This window comes from Ambystoma mexicanum, chromosome 2p (genome assembly GCF_040938575.1).
Source record: "Ambystoma mexicanum isolate Mex_15411 chromosome 2p, UKY_AmexF1_1, whole genome shotgun sequence".
NCBI lineage: Eukaryota > Metazoa > Chordata > Amphibia > Caudata > Ambystomatidae > Ambystoma > Ambystoma mexicanum.
Genome location: NC_090923.1, coordinates 1,292,456,464 through 1,292,477,888, shown reverse-complemented (window position 1 = coordinate 1,292,477,888; position 21,425 = coordinate 1,292,456,464). Strand labels below are relative to the sequence as shown.

Below are 21,425 nucleotides of genomic sequence, written 5' to 3'. Positions count from 1 at the left end.
AGACTATGGCTCGACTAGTTTATAATGATTATGGGCCCACAATAAAGCAGCTGATGGGGTTTGGAGAAAAAAAGAAAGATAAAAAAAAAGAAGGAGGGCTCGACCTGTACTTGGCTTCCTTGTGACAATGAGGTGAGTCGAGGTGGTACACCTGTGGATGGATCAGCACACCATATGGGAAAATCCTAAGTGTTTGTGGCAATTTAGTCATCTAGGCAAAAAGAACTGGGATAGGCCACTGAAGTGGTGCCTCAGCATTGTCAGGTCTGACAGGATCCCCCTCCCACTCCTAACTATAAAGCCAGTAGCTCATGTCACGGTACCTCAAAGAGCCCGCCCATTCCGCGAGTCGCCGAAAGTCTGCCTAATGTGATGCCGGTGTCAATGAAAACAGGACTGCTTTGCGCTGCCGAATCTTCGCTTATGGAGTGACTTTATTTCAAAATAAAATGTTCATAAAAGTACATTAAAACAGGCTTAAACAGAACATGAGGAGTATGTCATAGTATGCAAAGCAATCAGAAAGTGCTATGTGCGCCTGTCTTTAGCCACACATGTATTCAGAGACGTGCTCAGTGCTCCAGAAATAATATTCATTGTCCATCACAGATAAATGGGACATGAAGGATACATTCTGGCCCCAAAATAGCACAGTAAAGAAATCAGCGTTCTGACAACCAATCTGCAAATAACACTGCTTATAAAATGGCACACACATTTTAGAAACACATTTGGGTTTTTTCACTTTAGCAAGTAATACAGGCTTATTCGTTCCACAATCTCCATCAAACATTAACAACAATCAGGTGGGCGCGTCTGCCCTGAGCATCAAAAAGTTGATCATGAAAGTTAATCAGTGCCTTGGTTTGAGATGATCTGGGGTGAACTCAAGGTCCAGGGATTAAGAGATACACAGCTGTCATATCTGGGACCATAAGAGATGGAGAGCTGGCCTGCATTGATGGAAGCTTCTAGTTGTCAGAAACGGTGACAGCATTTGCTATCTCCATATATCGTATCTCAAGCAAGAGATTACGAAATGCATGAGCGATTCTGTACTCGATGCACAGTGAGAACCCATTTTCGTTTGATTCTTTGCCCGTGCACTTTCCTAGGATTGTGGTTAACATCAAGGAATACAATGTAAGCTTTGTAATAAAATTGTGCTGGCTTAATCAATGGTTCATTAAAAGAAAGTCAGCAGGTTTGTTCACTGGTGGCAGATAATGATACGCCTTACACTAAAACATCGTCTAGTCTCACATGAAGCTGCTCAAGAATATATGTACATGCTAAATGTTCTGCCTTTCTCATTGGAGAAGGACAGCTATACAGGCATTTAAGGTTGATGGATTAAAGGTCCTTTTTACATGCACCAACTAGACAGTAATTCATTGTACACTGCTCATCCAATTCGCAATAGAGATTTTAGAGAATTCAGAGAATTGCTGCAGCCATAATTGTACACCTTGGATAATGGGATTTATTTGAAAACAATGGATTCCACAAAGTCAATACCGATTCCAACATGCACTGGCAAAAGAGCTGGGGCACCAGAAAGTCTCAGAAAGCACAGCAAAATAGCATTCACATTTTATTGCAACACTAAAGGATCCTGGTAGTCCCAAAACCCAAAGTCTAAGATCACAATTGTAAGGAATTTTAATGTATAGATTTAAATCCTAGGGAGCAATAGTTTGCCACGACAATGACTACAAAATCTGAACTCTGTTCGATTTGATTGTTGTATTACTAATTGTAATTTGGCTAAAAGGGTTGCCAAGTTAAGATTTACGGTCATGAGAACTCCTAAATAATTGAATATTCTTACGCCAGTTATTTTTTCTCACATAGGTAAAACAAAAGATGTTTTATACCCCTCACCCCCAAGGACCATGACCTGCCATTTACAAGTTGCGAGACCGCATATGCCCAGTATGAGTATCACAGAGATTCCAAAGCTCTAGGGTTCCTTGCCATTACCACTGCGTCATTTGCCCAAGATAGCGCTGCGTAATAACGCTTACCGATTCGCGGAATATCCTCCAATGAGTATATATACGAGCATACAGCCATCTCATTCTAAGGTAATTGTAAAAGGGGTTAAACCCTGCCCAGGAGTCTCTTGCCTGACCACCAGCACATTGTCATTATGGAATGCAATAAGTAAGTTGAGAATGCCGGCTCAGATTTTCCAATTACTACATTGTGTCGGTCCAAACAATGATTGCAGCCTAAGCACTTCAAGCTTAAGACGTGCAGATCAGATTCAGCCAAGGCCTTTTCACATGAAATACAGAAACACACAATTCAAGCACGAAGAATCACACAAACACTTGATGCTCCTGCTCCGCCCGTAGGAAGAAAAGGTTTGGCGGTTGTGCCCTGAATCATGCACGGAGGAGGATTCATGCAGAGTAGGGACACACATTGTTTATTTATACAGTGCTTATACGCAGGTGGAGTACTACAAAGCGCTTCAAGGTGGGAAGGGAACAAGGGAATACAGTATTCATTCTTGAAGTTTCTGAATGATCTAACAGAAAAACTAGCATACTAAGAGCGCCAGAGGACCACTCCGGTGGTGATAGTGCGCGGTACAAATATACTTTAACATTAACATACTAGGCCCGACAGCATTTCTCCTAGTGCAAGTGCTGAAGTGTGACAGTTGTGACCAAGCTAGGGAGGAGGGACACAGGACAGGCAAACTAACTAGTCCTAGTACATTTAGGTCATGCATGCAGACAGATGGACAGAGGTGCGAGGGAGGTGGGGGGAACAAACAAGTCCAGTCCAGCAGGGCCCTGGGTTAAGTGCAGAGAGGTTGCCCCCACTCATGGAGCATAAGCTGAAAGTGCAGTAATGCTGGACATATTGCAGCGGTCCGGAGGCACGTGCAAAAGACTGGCGGGGGAGCCTGGGACCTGTAAGGCTCTGGAGGTGAACCAGGCAACCAGTCAGCAAAAACTGAGCAGAATAAGGGAGGAGAAGGAGGGTGGAGAGAAAGAATGGAGGTTAGCAGGGGAGAGGGAGAGAGGAGGAAGATGCATGCATGTACATGCGCCATGCTCCAGGTTTTTTAAAATCATTAATGTTGCATTGCATCCTGTATGGACCAATCTGCATCCTGGGAATGATATCGTATAAGTAAGGTAGAAAGAGGGCAGGACATACGAGTACTGCATCCAGTCGTTTTTTCAAAAATCTAAATCTTAAATACCAATTCCATTTCTAGTCACAGCGCAGGAGTCTTTGCAACTAGTGCGTCCTTCTGAAGATGAGACCAGAATGCACCAAGAGGTCAAAAGGCTGCTGTAGCAAAGGAAAGGGACATTTGAAATGTATGATCCATTAGTTGTGCAGACTCTTTACAGTCCCAAAAGACAGTCTTCATTTGAAATAACGTAATACATGAGTGATGGGGTTAAGGGATGTTGCAAATTCGTCAATGGTCTGAAAACCTCCCTTTAAAAATGTCTATGTCATTAACCCTTTAATTGTCATTTTCAAAGGGCGGCAACCGATATCCATCAATCGAGGGCGTGTGCTGCTCATAGTACTGACTGTGCTGCTGTTTCTGTATTGCGTTGCACTAATCTGCATTTGGTTCTTCCTATGCAAGGTGAGTTCAGATGTGTTCATTTGACCTTGCAAACCTCCTTTTGCCTACCAAGATGGTATGGACAGTTTTCATAGCGGCAAATACTTATCATGGTGCATTTAACATGATTATTTAATGTAAAGGTGAAAGTGGAGCAGAACCGGGCTTGCAGTAGTGGACCTTTGGAGATGGTTAGGAAGGGGGGGGGGATTTAACTTCCAAAGGAATGGAATTTAAATAATAAAGACTTGTAGACATTTGGTTTTGCAACACATCATGTAAAGTGCTACATCCTATTGCAAGCCTGTTCTGCTGAACTTCCAGGTTCTCAGTCACTCAGAGCCAGCAGGACGGTAAGTGCTTAGAAAAATACACAGATGTCTTCCACTGGTTGCTTTGCAAATATATTGACTTTCTTTTAAATATTATGTATAACTTGCCTTCAAGCCCCCCCACCCCACACCCATCATTTTCTCTGCAACTCGGGCTGAAACCTTGTTGCTGGTTTTGCATCCCAAAAATCATACGTGTGCAAAATTAACCTTTAGAATATCTTGACCAATGGCCAGCAAATGCATTTAAGATTTGTGGAATTCTTTAAATAGTCTTGCATTCTTCATTCCACATAGAAATGCACAGGACACAGAATATTACAAGTAGGTGGTGGGGCTTCCGGCGCAAACCTTTCTGCACATGTTTCAGCATACTAGAACACAGATCCTGCAGGTCTCCAGCTTTACAATTGCTTACTCAGCACTGCAGCCCATCGTATCTGCCATTTGCTTTTCTTTAATTACTACGGCTTTGTTGCCATCAATACTGCTGGGAAACATGTTCCTAAGTATTTCATTATTCATCTTGAATTCTTGGTATATTATGAACTGTGAGGAACCTGAGGGTGCCCTCACTTCTTTTCCCCGTGGATCCCCCTCTCAGGTGACCAGGGAAAGGCCATCGCTTTTGGATCCCGACCCTGGGGGTGGATATGCGAGGGAGGATTACCTGGTTTGAGGTAATTTAGGGAGTCGATTTGGACGTCCTGGGGTGAGACATGCTATCCCCCCAGGATGAACCCGCTATCGCTCAAGCCTTTGTAGTCAGCCCTTTCCCTTTTCCCCCCCCCCCAAATGTCCCCCAGAAATACTACCTCAACACTGGGACGAGGAAGAGACCAACTAGGAGGACACATACTCATTTAAATGAGATAAGCATAGATCAGCCAAGTACCAAGCCTTACATTGTTAATGAAGGCATACATCAGTCAAGTACCAAGACGAGGAGGAGACAACACAGAGTTCTGCACACTTTCTTTAATGCAAACCTCACCAAACACCACTCTGGTACAGAGACGAAGAAGAGGGCTATGGAGGATTTCAGATGGAACAGCCAGGCAAGTGCCGTTAATAAGTATCACCAGGGTCAGACAATTAGGCTGAATAATGCACACATGGTCATTGAACATTCCTAATGGATATAAAAATGCAGGCAGCACAGCATTTCAAGCCGGCTCGAAAGAGGCGGACTGGAGAGGCAGGAGCAGGAAACACGGGTGCTGGAAGCTGTGTCGAGCAGAGGATATGGAGGTAGCGGCAAATGCTGGCTGTGAGAGGGTCTGGAAGCCCTGCAAACCTGTCAGGCGCAAGCATCAGGAGCTTTGGTGCGCCAAAGTACTCAGTTGCCGTGGGCCTCCAGCAAAGCGGGCAGTATTCTCTCAGACCTCGGCAATGTAAGAGCGGAGGAATTGGAAGCTGAAAGCAGAACGAGGACCGGTGGGAGCTGGCATATAAAAGCCGGTGAGCGTAAACAGAGAACACTTATACCGGGGCGCTGCGGGGACATGAAAGTAACAAATATTGAATATCGAACTAACTGAACATTGTTGCAAACACTTGTGAATGCTAAATCAGGTGTTTTTGAATACCGAACAAGTTGAAAGACATTATGAACACTTTTGAATGCCACACAAGCAAAAGCAAGATATGAATACTTGTGAATAGAATGAAAGCAAGGTGATGCGAGCAGCAGGTACCATGGAATGAATTGTTTGAGAATCAAGTGTTGGCAAAGCTAAGAGAATACCAAGAAGGGTATGAAACGAGAAACCCAGTATTGAACAAAGCTAGTGTCAAGAGCCAGAATGCCACTGAAAGGGTAGAAAATCGCATGGTGGCCAACTAAGCCACAGTAAAGCGTTGGAAAAGAGCAACACTGATGAAAGAAGCACGTTTCACTGTCAACGGACAGCAGTGGACAATTGTTGATGGAAAACAAAGTGCATAGGGGTTTCCGTTGCCTGATCTGTAATGGGTGGACCATGTGGTCTGACAACTGTGTCTAGACCGAGTAGCCCCTTTTATGGAAAGAGCCATTGAAAGTATCCATAAAGAAGCTTGTGTTTTTGCAAACAGCCTGTTATGCAAGATTTTCATAGTAATGATAATTAATGGTGGATTATTTTTCGCTATACCTTTCTGCGTGGGAACCTTTTTCCCCATTCACAGAATCTTTTACTCTTTTTATTGGTGTCATTTTCTAGACTCTCCATAGTGTCTTTTAAAAGTTATCCTCCGACAACTTTTTAGCAATAAGTGCCTATTGTTGCTGGGTTGCCCTAGGGGCTCCCTTTTAACTTTCTCTGGCTAACCTTGCGAGAACTACAGTTCCCATGGGTAGAAGAATCTTTGGATCCTTTTTACATTTTATTAGGTGAGACCAGCAACCCCCACATCTCCACCTCCTTCGGAGTGCTGGGGAGATACAGAGTATCTCCTTTCTGATTTTAACTAACATTTATGTTACAAGGACAAGCTTAACTTTAATGGCTGGTGGCAGTGAACCTTTTTATCAATTCGGTGCATCTTTACTGCGGGCTGTTTGCATAAAGGCAAAATGGTCCCGCTTTTTTAAATCCATTTTAGTGTTCCTTGTCCTTTCTTGTTCCTTCCACTAACATCCAGGGAGGGAAATTACTTTGTGCGATTTTTGCCTTCGGCGGAGGTCCTGTGGACTCCCCGCCCGGGCTCCAGAGTGTCTGTGAAGGCAGGAAGCGAGGGAGGAGTCCAAAACTCTGCAGCCCTTTGTCTTCCAGCCCAAGTATGAGATTCCAGTTCAAACTGGAAGGCTGGCTGTCCTTGAAGGATTGCCAACCCCCCAAGTTTGAATGTTGCAAGGCTATTTGATTGGCTGGGTTTCTGCATAAAAGTCCGAACCAGGAAGCTGAAGAGGTAGCCGACCACTGGAACAAAAACCGAAGAGGATGATGAAGGAAAAGCGGCCGAGATGATTTCCAGCAACGGCAAGCCTGCTGTGTAACCAGAGCCTGCTGTAGCCCTGCCTTCCAATCAAACTGTGAACTCCGAAAATGGCGACCCCGACCAAGAACCCGGGAGGCCCAATAGACTCAAGACCTGCATTTTGAGCCGCTGTGCTGCGACTTTGCGGGGCGGCAATACCCCAATACCTTGGGACCTCGAGCCATTGTGCAGTGCACAATGTTCCGAATTCTGAATTTCACGGAAACCTCGTGGACATCCTGCTGGATCTCCAGAGACGCAAATCAAGTTGGAAAAGTCCCCTCACCAGAGTACTGGAACTTTGTAATGACGAGTATCCGTCAGGCAACAGTCTGTCTTCTTCTGTGCTCCTGAACAGGCGACAAATCCGCAGAGCCACATCCACCCGCGACGAAAACCTTGCCTAGAGCCTTCCCCGTTGATCCTTGCTGCAAAGTCCCTTCCAAAGTCCTGTTCTCAGTCACCACGACAAGGAATACACCGACCAGGTTTTTGGCTGCAGATCCTGAGATTCTCCTGCGGCAAAATCATCTTCTGTGCTGAGGTACTGTGCTGGCTTTGGTATGTACTTACCTTAAGTGATTCCTGTGTAGTTTTGGGATTTTACTGTGATTGGGAGGCCTCTTGTACAGTGCACCCAGGCCCACTGTTGGAATCCTCCTAGGGTGTCTTCCGTGAAGCCCCTGGACCATCCACTAACTCTAAAGTAAAATACTCACCTGTTTGAACAGTCTTCCTTTGGAACTCTGACTTTTGCTACTTAATAACCTATCCTGACACTGCCTGTTGGACACTAGACCCTAGTGACCCCGCTTCTGCCACTGAGAATACTCATACTCCAAGAATAAAGGAAAGTCTTTTAAAGGATTGGGCCTTTTGCCTAGAAAAGAGATAACATGTTCAAAAGTTACTCACTAGCAAAAGAAGTTGGTTGGTAACTAACTCAGAGTGTACAGTTACAAAAGTTCTTACTATGAATATGTTGCACTATTCTGAAAAGTATAGATAAGGTTAAGTTACTCCTGTGAATTGGTTGTGCCTCTTCCCCCAAAGTAATTCTGTTGGTTTCACTTTATTATTTATGTTAGGATAAACGTATGAGTGTCTCCCAACTGGGTCTTGCTTCCCCTGACTTGTTATTAGCCTGTCCAGAATAGGTCTGTCTTAGATTTTACCTACCTAGAATAACAGTCATTCATAAAGTGTCACTGGGTTTTGCTTTCCCTGGTCTGTCTTAGAAAGAGAGTTATAGCTTTATTGTCACGACCCTCGCCCAAAACCCCCTCTGGCAAATCCATTGGCCAGGTGGATTCAGGCCTCGGGCCTCTAGACCCTGGCATCCTCTTCAAAAGCCCTCATAGGGCCAGTCCTGGCGCCTATGGCGCCAGACTCATACACCATGAACAACAATGTGCTTGGGAACTACTTTATTGTATTGTCAGCCAACATGGAGGCATCCACATAGTTTGGTTCCCTAAGAACCAAGCTATGCGGTCTAGTGTTTTGGGTGTGGCAGGCCTGGAACTACTTTCCCTGGCACTATTTTACCTGGGCTATATAAACCACACCCTGACCGCAGAACGTGTTACTTTGCAGCTTGCAACGTGACGCTCACTGTGTCCAGCTATTCCCTCGAACCTCGGAGAAGCAGAACCTGCAAGGAGACAAAAGGAACATCATTAGCAGCAGCATCATCTTACCTGCAGTCTTCATCTTTAAACACTCGCAGCTACTGAGAACAGCTTCCTCGAATCTGCACGCCTCCTAGACAGAACGACCTGAAAAAGGAAGATAGAGGCAACATTAAAGAAAGCTGTAGAGACATTTACAAGTTACGAACTGCTCAAAAGGGCTACCTGGCTGGTCGCCTTTCGGCTGGCGCCACTCCGGACATTCCACTCGCGCTGAAGAACACAGCGACCTACAAGGAAGGAAAACATAGGTTAGCAAAGGCAAGACTTTGCAGCGCTGCGCATGGCGCTTACTTACCGCATCATAGCGCTCTTAATGCGCCATCATTTACCAGCAGGGCTCAACCGAGCCAGTTCGCCGCGCTGAAGCTCGGCATACCTAAGGGAGAAAAAAGACATTTTAAACAAAGAAAGGCATGCAGGATAGCAACAAAACTAAAGAACAGCAATAAGACCTATGTGAACAATATCAAACGGGCCGGCGTCAGTGAAGTAACTGGACCGCACTCGCCCATGAAAGACAACGCGCCCCTGCAAAGAAGGCAGGATGGAGAGCACGCCTAATTCTACCACAAGGTGAGGAGAGGGCGCCAGAGGGACTGAAAGCATACGGGGGTGGAGGGAGGATACTTACCCCAGTCGGTCAGTCTTGAACACAGTCCTACTGTATTTTCAGGCAGAACCTTCCCCGCAAACCACATCAGGGCAAAGCTGAGAAGCATACCAGCGAGTAACCCGGCTGGGTGGCGTCCCTGTGGATACCAGGTGAGCGTAACATTTATACTGTTCCTAGAATCTGTGTTTGACTAGATCAGAAAAGTATATTTTCCAGTTGATATTACTATGTGTTTTACTGCTGAGTGTCGGGTACAGCTGATAGGGTCTACTGAAAGTAATCTAAAAGTAACTATTAGATAAACGTGGTACTGTTCTTGGCTATTATATTAGCCTCGAACATACACCCGCTTGACCAAATAGTCTTTCTTTTGGCTCCGGTTGGGTTTATTCGCCATTTCTTTTTGTTAAAATCCTTCTTGTGTTTTACTTTTTGCGGCAAACTAGGTTTGCCTTCTTTGTTCACTGTCTTTTGGCGGGCTTCTGCCCAGAAGCCCTCCTCATTGCGCCTGGGTGTCTAGATGGGCTGAATGTGAAGGAGGGGTGTAGTCACCCCCTGCACAGGGTATCCTAGGAAACCCAAGTCACACTTTGTCATGATTGGCCAGGGTAGTTGTCCGGGATGGACAACCCCCCTGCTGGGTGATTGACAGCCAGGCTGCGTGAATGGGTTTTTTTTGCATAAAAGGCCGGTTTCTTGGGCTAGAAGTCAGTCGCCACTGGAACTCCAAGGATAAAGAAAGGCAAGCGGTTCATCACAGCTGGTGAGTTGAGGGGAGAACCGATAAGAAACGAAAAGTAGCCAAAGAGAAGCTAAAGAGGGGGAAAACCAGCGACAGAGGAGGCTGGCACAATGTGGGTGCTCAGGCAGGAAACTGTACGATTACCCGAAGGTAGAAAGACTACCATAACCAGAAGCCCTCAGGAGGAGGTGAAAAGAGGTCAAAGTGGTCATACAGGGGTCTTGTAAAATCCTCTGTATCGTCGAAAGTCTTTGACCAGCAGATGATTGCGAAAGCTAGGGGAAGTGAATCCTGCATGGTGAAAAGTTAATACATGAACTGTACAGTGGAAAAGTCGGCGAGAGTGAAGCCGGCAGAGGGAGACCGACAGCGAGGGGAAAAGCCCAAAAGCATGTTTAAAAAGCCATTAAGTTTTTGTGAAAGCAAGTAGTATTGCAAGACAATGGGAAAGGGAGTGCCCCCTTGTCATTTGGGATCCCAGCCCGGCCGAGAGAGCTCCAGGGGTCAAAAACTATCACCCAAAGTTCACTGAGAAGAACGACAGCTGCTGCAACTACCCCATCCCGGTGAAGCCCTGCTGCAGTCCTGAGCTATCTGCCCTTCAACGACTCCGAGAAGATCCAGTCCGGAGTCTTCTTCCCTTGAGCTCCGTGGGGATAACCAGCTCATCTTCTACAGCTAGAGGATCCTCTTCTGTGGTCGAAATCGCTGCACACTGCTGTAGTGGTCGGGATAGCCACCTGACGGGCCTCTCCTGTTTTTTAAGGCGTGCACCTTTTTTTCCGTGTCGCTGCTGCCGGCCTCATCCCTGTGTGGTGCAGACCCCCTTCAGACGTCCTCCCTTCTCGACGAAGCTCCAGGAATCGTGGGTCTGCGGGAAACCAACAGGAACAACTGCCAGGCTAACAGCTGCACCATTGGAACAAGGTACTGTGTTCTGTTGAGGAAACTGGGTGAATCCTTCTTTCTTCATTTCCAAGGCTTGACCTTGTCTTCCCTCCTTATAACTTTTGCTTCCGAACATTGACAATATCGAAGTACTTTTGGCTCCGTTGAATCGTGAACTGTTAGACCGGGTGATCTTCGGTAACTGGCCCTGGTGTCTTTCGACCCTGGCTGCAGCCCTCTGAGAACTCCTGTCTCTGAATGTTTCTTGATTCTGCCTGCCTAACCAAAATATTGTCTGTGATGTTTGCCTCCATATCCCTCTGGATATCTAAGGTGCTAAGTGTGTTTTTGCCCCGGTAGCATTTCATGTCACGGATACGCGTTTGTTTAGCAGACCGAACTGTCAAAAAGTGATCGCATTCATATCCGTGGTAACGTGTTTTTGTGCCCAACAACGGTTCATTCCAACACAGGGTTCTTACCTTGAGACTTACTGTACAAAGTGAATTGGTTAGTTGTAGTATATTGCACGTGTGGTTTTTATTGAAGTTTAATAGAAGTGTTGTGTTTATAACGAATGGTTTAAAAATAAATGTACTTATATTTTTCTACCTGAAACCTTGCGTCAGTGTTTGCTTGAGTCACAGTAATTGTGGTCCCTTTGTGTAATATCTGCTAACGCTCATATACTCTTGAGATAAGCCTGGCTGCTCCGCCACTGCTACCACTATGACATAGTAGTACAGGCTTGTACCAAAGGTAAAACTTGTATCACCACCTGTAGTCTTAATTGTGTGTAGTGATCCCTAAGGGCACTGCACAGGATTCTGCCTAACGGAGTGTATAAGCTTCAAATGAATGCACGTTAGAAATGTTAACACCAGGTAGAACCCATGCAGGGAATTTGAATGCGACTGGTGGAAATACGTTAGTGAGACCCTTGGCATTGAACAATCAGAGGGATTTTAAAATATGAATCCTCTAAAGAGCACTTGAAAATAGATAGCATCACCATGTAACCTTTAATTGTTCCAATCTGGAGCCCCAGATTCGCCAAATGTAACAAAAAAGAAAGCGCCATAGGTGTGTCACATAAAAAGGGATCCACATTCTTATCCCTGCACCAACTGCTGAACTTCTACCAACGGCAGCGGTACAAATATTTCATTACTGGCCTTCTGGCTGAAAGCAAGATCTCCATTACGGCATCCATGAGGTCCCAATCCTTGTATCTCGCCCACTCAGAAACCATGCGTGAAGATTGAGAGTCTTGATCTCTGGAAGGAGAACCCAACCCTCCTCTCACGAAAGAAGGTCCTCTCTTTGTGGTAGACACATTGGAGGGCAGCTGGACATGTCCAGAAGGTCCCGGTACCACATCCTTCTGGCCCAATCCGGAGCAATTAGGATCACAGATTTTCCAAACTTTCTCAACCTCCTGATCACATGAGGAATGACAGGGACTGGAGGAAACTCATACATGAGTGGAAACTCCCAGTCCACTACAAACGCGTCCCATTGAGCTCCTCTTGGATAATATTCCCTGGAGCAAAACAGTTAGCATTTCCGGTTGACGCTTGTCGAGAACAGAACCACTTGCGGGGTTCCACAAAGGGTGAAGATCTCTAGAAGGACTTCCTGAGGTAGTTCCCACTTGTGGGAGACTCTGCCCTGCCTGCTCAGAGCATCCGCAGCCGCGTTCTCCTCTCCGGCTAGGTGAACTGCAGATAGAGAGATTCCTTCTTGAATTGCCCAGAACGAGAGCTGCATTGCATCTCTGCACAGTGGTAGCGACCCTACGCCTCCTCTGCTGTTGAAGTAGTACATGGCCACGGTGTTGTCCGTCATTATTAGGACATTCTTTGCCCGTACAGAGGGCAGAACGGCCTTCAGCACTAGTCTGCCCTCAGCTCCAAAAAGTGGATGTGTAGTTTGTACTCCGATGGAGGCCAACAACCGCTTATTGTCAGCTCATTGGCGTGGGCTCCCCACCCCGTGAGTGAGGCGTCTGTGACTACAGTTATCTCCGGCCATGGCTGCCAAAAAGATTCTCCCTTGAGAATGTTGTCCTTGCAAGTCCACCACAGAAGGTCTTGGGCGACTCAGCTCCGAACTTTCAGGTGGTCTGACATTCTACCTGAGAATTTGGACCATTTAGTCCCGAGAGCCCATTGGAGGGATCTCATTCTGAGATGAGCCTCTGGAATCAGAAAAATGCAGGATGCCATGAGACAGAGCAACCGCAAAAAAAAAAAATCGAAGGCCGAAGATGCTGGGCACTTTGAGATTTGGTGATCATCTGCAGAATATGTTGAGCTCTCACCTCGGGTGGCGAGGCTTTCCCTGAGGAAGCATCCAGGACTGCTCCAGTAAATTGGAGTCTTTGAGATGGTAGCATGTGGGACTTCTTGTAAGTGAGGGAGAAGTCCAGTCTGTGGAGAGAGTGGCAGGTTACGCTGAGCTGTTCCCGGGCTTGTTTGGGTGAACGGGCCCTGATCTGCCAATCGTCGATTTAGAGATAGATGTAAATCTCCCCTCATCCCCCCTCCTGAGACTCGCTGCCACCACCGCCATTAACTTAGTGAAAACCCTTGGGGCGGAGGTCAGCCCAAATGGCAGAACTCGAAACTGATAATGATAAACCGACAGCTACCAACCTCATCTACTTTCTGTGCTTGTGATGGATAGGCACATGAAAGTAAGCATCCTGAAGGTCCAATGACAGCATCCAGTCTTGGAGTTGGAGACCCTGAAGGGTTTGGGAAAGGGTAATCATCTTGAACTTGTCCTTCCTGAAGAACTTGTTCAAGTTTCTTAAGTCCAAGATGGGTCTCAAACCTCTGTCCTTTTTGGGAATTAGAAACTATGGGGAGTACCAACCCTTGTTCCTTTCCGCCACAGGTACCTTTCTCTAGCAGGGTCAACATTTCCTGCACAAGGAGCAGATCCGGAACTTTGAAAGAGTTTTTCCCCAGTGGATGATCCGGAGGCCTTTTTTGAAAAGGAAGGCAGTAACCTTGGGCTACAGTTTCCAGTGCCTAGGCATCTGAAATAATGCCCTGCCATTCTTTCAGATGCTGTGTAAGTCTGCCTCCCACCAGGGTCTTGTGAGTCAAGGCCTCAGTGGTTTTGAGGCAGGAGCTGAGGCGGCGGCTGAGGTAAACCCTGCTGCTGCTTGGGCTGACTTGGCACCTCTCCCTAGTCCACCACGAGAGAATTTTGCCTGCCCTCTTTGACTGGCTTGTCCTCTTCCACTTCTAATTGAGATGTAGAATCGAAAAGACTTCCCTCTCCATGATGATGAACCAAAGTAGGGGTGTTGAGGATGTCTAATGGCAGTGCAGCCTTGCTGCAAAATAGCCTAGAGCCATCAAAGGGCTTATTGAGGCATCTAGACTGCACATCTGGTGTAAATCCAGACTTTCTCAAACACGCAAATCGTCGCAACAAGGTGCTAGTTGCCATGGATCTGCTAATGCGGTCTGCAGTATCCAGACCGGACTAGAAGCATTCCCCCATTACCTCCTTACCATCCTTGATGATAGCCAGAAAGCCCTCTCTTTCTTCACCTTCCGAGATGTGGTCAGCTGCCATAGATACGCAGTTCCACAGGGTAAATGTAAATCTTGACAAGGTACAAGCTTTAGTTGACTTTAACGCAATACTACCAGCAGTAAATATTTTCCTCGCCCAGGCATCCACTCTATTATCATCCCTAGCAGGAGGGATGGAGGGATATGCTGATTGATTAGTAGATGTAGCAGCTTGAACCAAAAAACATTCTGCTGTTGGATGTTTTGTTAAGTGCTCTGGGTCACTGCTGGATGGCCTAGATTTCTTAGCAAAATGTTTATTTACTGCAGCCGCAGTCTCTGGTGTCTCCCAATTTGTTGAGACCCTTTTTTGTAGTGCAATATGAAAAGGCAAAATGCAATCTTTTTGGGGACCATGACCCAAAATATCTGTCAGATCATCCTGCTCAAATGAAGGAGTAGGCCTGCTCCAACCTAACCTTGCTTATTAGCTTCCTATATGAGGAGTCAGCATTGTCAGTAGGATCTGGTTTACCAAATTCCAGTTCAGGAGAGGTATCTATACCACTAGCTGATTGAAGGTTATCATACAAGTCTTTTAGCCTAGACTCTTCTGAAATGAATTCCTCTGGCACATTAGGGGTGTCATATTGTAACGCAAATGGTGGTTAGGTCTGTCTTTGGCAAGGGGTTGAAAACCTTTTCCTGGTTTACTATTGTCTTTGTCAACTTTGAGAAAATCGTCGACAACTACTTCGAAGTCGGGGTGGATTTTGTCAGAGTCGAATTCAGGACTGGCGTCGACGTCTTAGACGCCGATGGTGTTAGTGAAGGCGTAGGTGTTGTTGACTTTTTATGCTTTTTATAAGGAAATATCGATGGACTGGATTCCTGACTTGTCGAAGCCCTCGATTTCTCGTCGGATTGAGATTTTTCTCAATCCTGTTCCGGTTTATGGCTCGTTTTCAAAGTTTTCGACTTCCATTTGCCGTCTTGATGCTGATCGACAGGGGCATGGGCTTTCTGCTGGTCCTTCGAGGAGGTTGGGCTGCCTTATCGAAGATTTTAGCATTTCTTTACGAAACGCATCCCATTTTGCCGGAGAGACCGACTTAGTTGGACATTTGATTACCTTGGCCGAGGAATCAGAGGTCAAAGGTGACCTTTGACGCCGTTTATTGGTTTTCGAATAAGAAGGATGGCGCGATCGACTGCTCAATCGAGATCTTTTAGATCTTTTCCATTGAGGCGAATCTCTCAACTCATCGGCCTTTTTGAGCTCTTTGAAGGGGACTCCCCGGGGCAACCTCCCCACTGGCAATTTACCTTTACGCTCCTTCAGAGCCTTTTCGGTCATCACCCGACAGGCGTTACAGTTGGAAATACGGTGACCGGTACCAAGACACTACACACACATGCAGTGGGGGTCGGTGATCCGACATCTTCAATCCACAGTCTTTGCACTTCTTGAGGCCCGTCTCAGGCATTGATGGAGCTGACGGTGAAGACATTTTCATTGATCGAAAATAGCTGACGAAGTTCACTGAAGAACCGAAGTGTGCCATAACTCTTCGAAGCGTTACCTCGGAAAAACGGTACTGAAGCCAACGGGTGCTGCATGCACTATTTATACTGATGACAGACAGTCGAACGGAGGCCCCCGAGGGACATCGATTAGATGGCAAACCGCACCCCCTGTGGAAAAAAAAATCCAAAGCATCTGAACCTGGAAGGATAATTATCGTAAGATGAGGAATACGTGGGAGGACACAATCCATTCAAAAGATAGACTGGCAGGGACTGTGGGGAGGGGAAGCCAGCATGTTGCGGGAGGGAAGGAGTCACACCTCCTGCAAGTGTACTGGCTCAGCGACTACATTCAAATTGAGGAAGTTTGCTGTGCGAAGAGCTCTAGTCAGGACTCCCAGGAGTATGGAGTAGGCAGATACATGATTTCAAATTATTTGAAGCATTAACACGAACAATTACTCTTTCGGCGCGCACACACACAGGACTTAATGTCAGTACTGTTATACATGTCTAATCATGTGTGCTCACTGATGGATTTCTTGGATGCAAAAGAAGCAAATCATGTAATATGGACTTGTTTTACTGTAATAAGTCAATAATGATAACATGCCTTTTTACTTTTCAGTACAAAGCCAAAGAAGTCCTACTGTCTACAGAAGAGACTACGCAAGAGGACTCCAATGTAAATAGCTGACGTAGAATTGTATTCTAAACAAAGCAAATAAAATGCCTTGATACACATTAAAGTACGATGCTAATTTGACTTTTTATTTTTAGGGAAGTCATACAAGGCGTGTATTTTTTCAAGCAATTACCCAAGAACTGTATGATAAAAGAAGAGCAAAGAAGAACCATAACTTGGTAAGAATCTGTGTTTTATAACTTTCACAAATGTATGCCTGAACTAGCCACAATGGGGATCATTTTAAATTAAAAAATTAAATTAGAGTCTGCCTTCATTTGTTACTGTTGTCTTGAGCCACACAGCAGGAGGAGCTTTCATTTCCCCGACCTCGCTGTGGAGCAAAGCGGAGTTCAGCTGAGTTTGTTGGCATTTACATATATACACACACAGGCAAAGAGAATTCTTCAGAAAGGTAAGTACTATTCAGAATTACAAAACACAATGTAGAACCAATAACAATATACTTCTGGTAAGTAAACCACAATGTAAAAAGACTTATAGAACGGCAGTATGCAATTCAAGGTAAGTAAAAACCACTTTGTAGTAAACCATGTAGATTATTCTGTTTCAGGAATACTCTCGAACACAAGCAGGTAAGCACTTTATAATGCTTATAATACGTTGTTTAAGGGAAAGATTAGGACGCAACACCACACAAGGGAAGTTACTTTGCAATCCTTTTGCATAGCCTATTGCTTTAGTAGTCCATTCCTATCTAGTTCTGAAGTCTTTCAGAGTCAGATTGGAGGCCAAAAAAGCTAGGCAAAAGCTGTAGAAGAGTTCCTGTGGAACTCTTCAGTAGCAAATAAGTAACAGTTGGGTTCAGGGACTTTGGAGAAGGCTCTCTGAATGCACACCAGCTGTAGGCCTGGGCGAACATGTATGGGTGAATACCCAAACGCATGAATTACCACCTCAGCAACACAGGAGTGGCAGAATGACTCAAGTTAAGTATTACCTGGAGTCTCACAGTACCTTAGGTGCAATGAAGATGAAGCTGGGCGCCTTCACTATGCCGCAACTGCAGACGCTGTGTCCTTTTCCTTAGTCATGGTGACGAAAGGAGGGACTCTAAGGGATTTCACAGCAGCAGTCGAGACCCCCAGCAAAGGATTCTTCGTGCTCCAACGCAGATCTGTGGTTTTGGCGCCTTTTCACAGACACAAATGACGGGCGGTTACTTCCCGGTCTATTTGCCTCACCTGCTAGGTACTGCACTCTGGTGAGGGGGTTTTGAGGAGTGGAATCTTTCTTCTGGAGGCCCTCAAGGAGTGCACCAAAGTTTCGGGAGGATTCGTTCTTTGGAAGACGATGCACTGCAGGATGATGTTAGGTCCCAGGATATTGACGGTTTGCAGCCCATGAAGATTGCAGGTTGTCGTGGGATGGGGCAATTGGTTCCCACCAGCCCAAGGGATGGAATTGTCCTCTTCAAAGCTTCTCCGTCACATGGAAGATGGTGTCAGCATAGCAGAGGTCACTCAGCAGACATATCCAGTCACTGGAAGTAGGTGCAGGTGTCTTCTCTTCTACCACTTTGGATTTGGTTCCAGTGGTCGACTGTCTGTGCCTCAGGATTTCAGCCTTTTATCCAGGAACCCAACCAATCAGCACGCTACATTGAAACTGGGGAGTGGCTGTCCTTTCAAGACAACCAAAAAGCAGTGTGTCACAGTGTACTCAAATATGAAAATAAATTATTCCTAAACCACAAGCGATTCTAACAATACTATACTATGCTTACTTTAATTGATTCTCTATAGAACTTTTCTCATGTGTGCTCAAAAAGTCTAAGCTTGGGTTGCAAGCACGACCAAGGATGATAGGGAATCACCTATAAATGATGTGACCGTCCTATCAATCTGGAGATTGGGCACTGCACATGTGGTATATTAGTTTGTGAACCCAAGGCATGCTGGTATGTTTTACTCCAACTATTGTGGTGGTGATTCATGGCCTGTATGCATGAAGAATTACAGATAAAAGGTATGTTTTTTTCTTTGGCGTTTTCAGTTCAGCTCCTGAAGAAGGGGAGTTGTTCCCCAAAATGCATTGTGCTTACTTCACAACTTCAAAATGAACATTGGTTTTTCATTTGACAGCTGAACGTGTAATATTCAATAGTAAACTGTTTATGTATTAATGTTGCATTTTTTCTTAACAATATAAGTTTATCTTTTTAGCCATTTTTGGCTTAAATGGTGTGTATGGGACAGGAGGGCTCATAGATTGGGCTCTTTTTGTTTTACATGTCCTTTCAGGACAGCCAGTCTCCCAGTTGTAACTGGTTCCGAGCATGCATACCAGAAGACAAAGACCAGCTTCTCCTCCATTTCCTGTCCTCAGAGACAGTCAGGAGCCTCGGCAGGCTTCACAAAGAATTCCAGCCGAAGACAAAAGTCAAACCAGGACCTCCACCACCCAGCATAGCAGCAGCATGACCAAGAAAAAACAAGCACACAAGAAATGGTGAAAAAATGAAATACAGCCACCGTTTTGGGTGAATGGTGGCTCTTCTGTGCATTATCAGGGCTTTGACAACAGCCTGCGTGTAAAAGTTACACCAAAGTTGGTAGAACATGTTCACTGCCAACAGCCATTCAGGTATGGTTGTCACTAACAGGATTGTTACAGGAGCAATGATAAAAAGGATACAGTGTAACCCCCCCTCAGCACTCCACATAAGGTGGTGTGTGCTGATCTCACAATATAAAATGTAGAAATGATACAAAGTATCCCTCGAGTCGTGGGAAAATGAGTTCACAACTAGAATAAAACAAAAATTGAAATGGACCCCCCCTCCCCCCCAGGCGCTCCCCAGCAACACTGCACAGAAAGTGCTGTGTGCTGCAACAGAAAAATGACAGAAGCCATACACACTTGGAGGAAAAACATGACTCAAAGGGAAAAGTATAAAAAGGGGTACACAAGTTTCCCACGTCTCACAGGTGGACGAGATTTGGCATGCAAATAAATAAATCTACCTAACAGGGATGATAATACCAACTTGGGAAAAGCATGACGAGAGAGGAAGGCAGAATACAAGAAGTGGCTGAGGGGGTTATCTCAAAGAAATAAAAGAAGAGGATGTGGCTGGAGTTAGTGATTTATGCCAGAGAGTTAACTGTCCTGCCACGTTAATTAATGGAGTTGCTGGTATGGAGCAGCAATCATATATAACCTCTACTTTGGATGAAATGAGTGAGTACTCTGTGTACCCGCAAACGGTATATGAGATGTGGGAGTGGGATATAATGATAATTGGATTTACCACGATAGTTCAAATAACTCCTTGCAGGTGGTAGGACCAGACGGGACATGCAATCCCCTGCTTAGAATGGAGCCTTTAAAATGGGCTATGGCTTTGCCTAAGTTGTTCCAAGCCATTATTAATCCTGTTAAGATTCCGGAGGCAGGATGGGAGGGAGGGAAGAATCATCCCAATTAACAAAAAAGGAAACGGGAATGACAATCGCAATTATAGATTGTTGGCTTTGTTGAGCATTGCAGCCGAAGTCTTTGCAAGCATACTCCTGCTGCATCTTATGGATTGGTGCAACAGAAATCAAGTTATTTCAATGAAACAGGATTTCGTAAGGGCGCCCGTACGTTGGCTTATATACTGACATTCGTAGAACTAATTACATACTCTTGGTATAGGAGGAAACTACTAGTCTATGTTGCATTTGTTGACTTGAGTGCAGTTTTTCACACTGTGATGAGAACAAATTACAGATGTGGGGGATCCTGAGGGGTCTATTCTATACGATACCACTATTATACACAAATACGAGTGTCAAAGTGAGATTTTACGGGTCAGGTAGAACTACAAAATGCATACCTACGAAGAAAGAAAGAAAACAAGGGTGCATTTCAGCAGCCTGCTCATTCAATTTATATATGGCAGACTTACAGGAAGCATTGGACCGAGGGGTGACTTTCGGTCAAATATGGTAGTTTGAATTTATCATGGCTCGGTTATGCCGACGACCGCCTCTTGTTCGATTATACCCCAGCTGGACTCCAGAGTAAATTAAATATGCTGGAGGAATTTTCAAAAATAAATGGGCTTAAAATCAATACTTTAAAAACAGAAATAATGGAGATTCATCCAGGTGGAATACATAGAAAACTTAAGTGACTTATTGATCAACGGGAAATGGAACAAGCCAAGACAAATATTTAGGAGTGGTAATTGAAGTGGGTTGACCATTGGAATCTAATGATCAAAAAAGTTGCAAAGATAGTGAGCACCATACATAAATATGTAGGACTGCATGGGGCTTACTATATCCAAACCATTGTAATCTTGTATAAGGCTAAAATATTATTTATTTTGACTTACGGAGTGGAACTATGGGGACGAAATTATGAGGAGCAGATTACAGCTCTGGAAGTCAAAACGATAAGACAACTGTTGAAAATTAAAAAATAAACTGACATCTATGTATTATAACCAGCTGCACCGAAATGGTTATACAGAAGCGGGTATTGCTGCACATGAAATGAAGGGAGTGGCACAGGAATCACTAATATAAAGTGTCTAATGCATATGGCGCAATGGAGGGTCAATTCAAAAACTGCATTATGAGGAAGCATGGGGCAACATATGCAAAATTAGATAGAAGCATGGAAGATTTAACAGATAGTATGTTTAAATCTTTGGTCAAACGTGCACAGTGGACACAGGCGAGGGAACAGAACATAGTAAATGTGGCATCACTGGTAAATAGTGGATTGATTTTAGACACATTAATTGAACTGTACAAGTTCTCCTTCCTACATTAAAAACTATCTACATAGCGCAATAGTCAGGAGTTATATGGCTATTAAATTTAACTCT

At 45.0% G+C, this 21,425-nt stretch overlaps 2 protein-coding genes across 4 annotated transcripts in view; one reads left to right on the top strand and one right to left on the bottom strand.

Annotated features, from left to right (window-relative positions):
- METTL9 (methyltransferase 9, His-X-His N1(pi)-histidine) overlaps window positions 1–21,425 on the bottom strand; it is a 325,352-nt gene that overhangs the window by 75,203 nt on the left and 228,724 nt on the right. The window lies entirely within an intron of this gene.
- IGSF6 (immunoglobulin superfamily member 6) overlaps window positions 1–21,425 on the top strand; it is an 83,533-nt gene that overhangs the window by 26,965 nt on the left and 35,143 nt on the right. For both annotated transcript variants that reach the window (XM_069645618.1, XM_069645619.1), the window contains exons 3-5: window positions 3,516–3,625; window positions 16,523–16,579; window positions 16,675–16,758. In XM_069645618.1, the coding sequence (XP_069501719.1) occupies window positions 3,516–3,625; window positions 16,523–16,579; window positions 16,675–16,758 (251 nt within the window). The remainder of the gene's footprint in view (window positions 1–3,515; window positions 3,626–16,522; window positions 16,580–16,674; window positions 16,759–21,425) is intronic.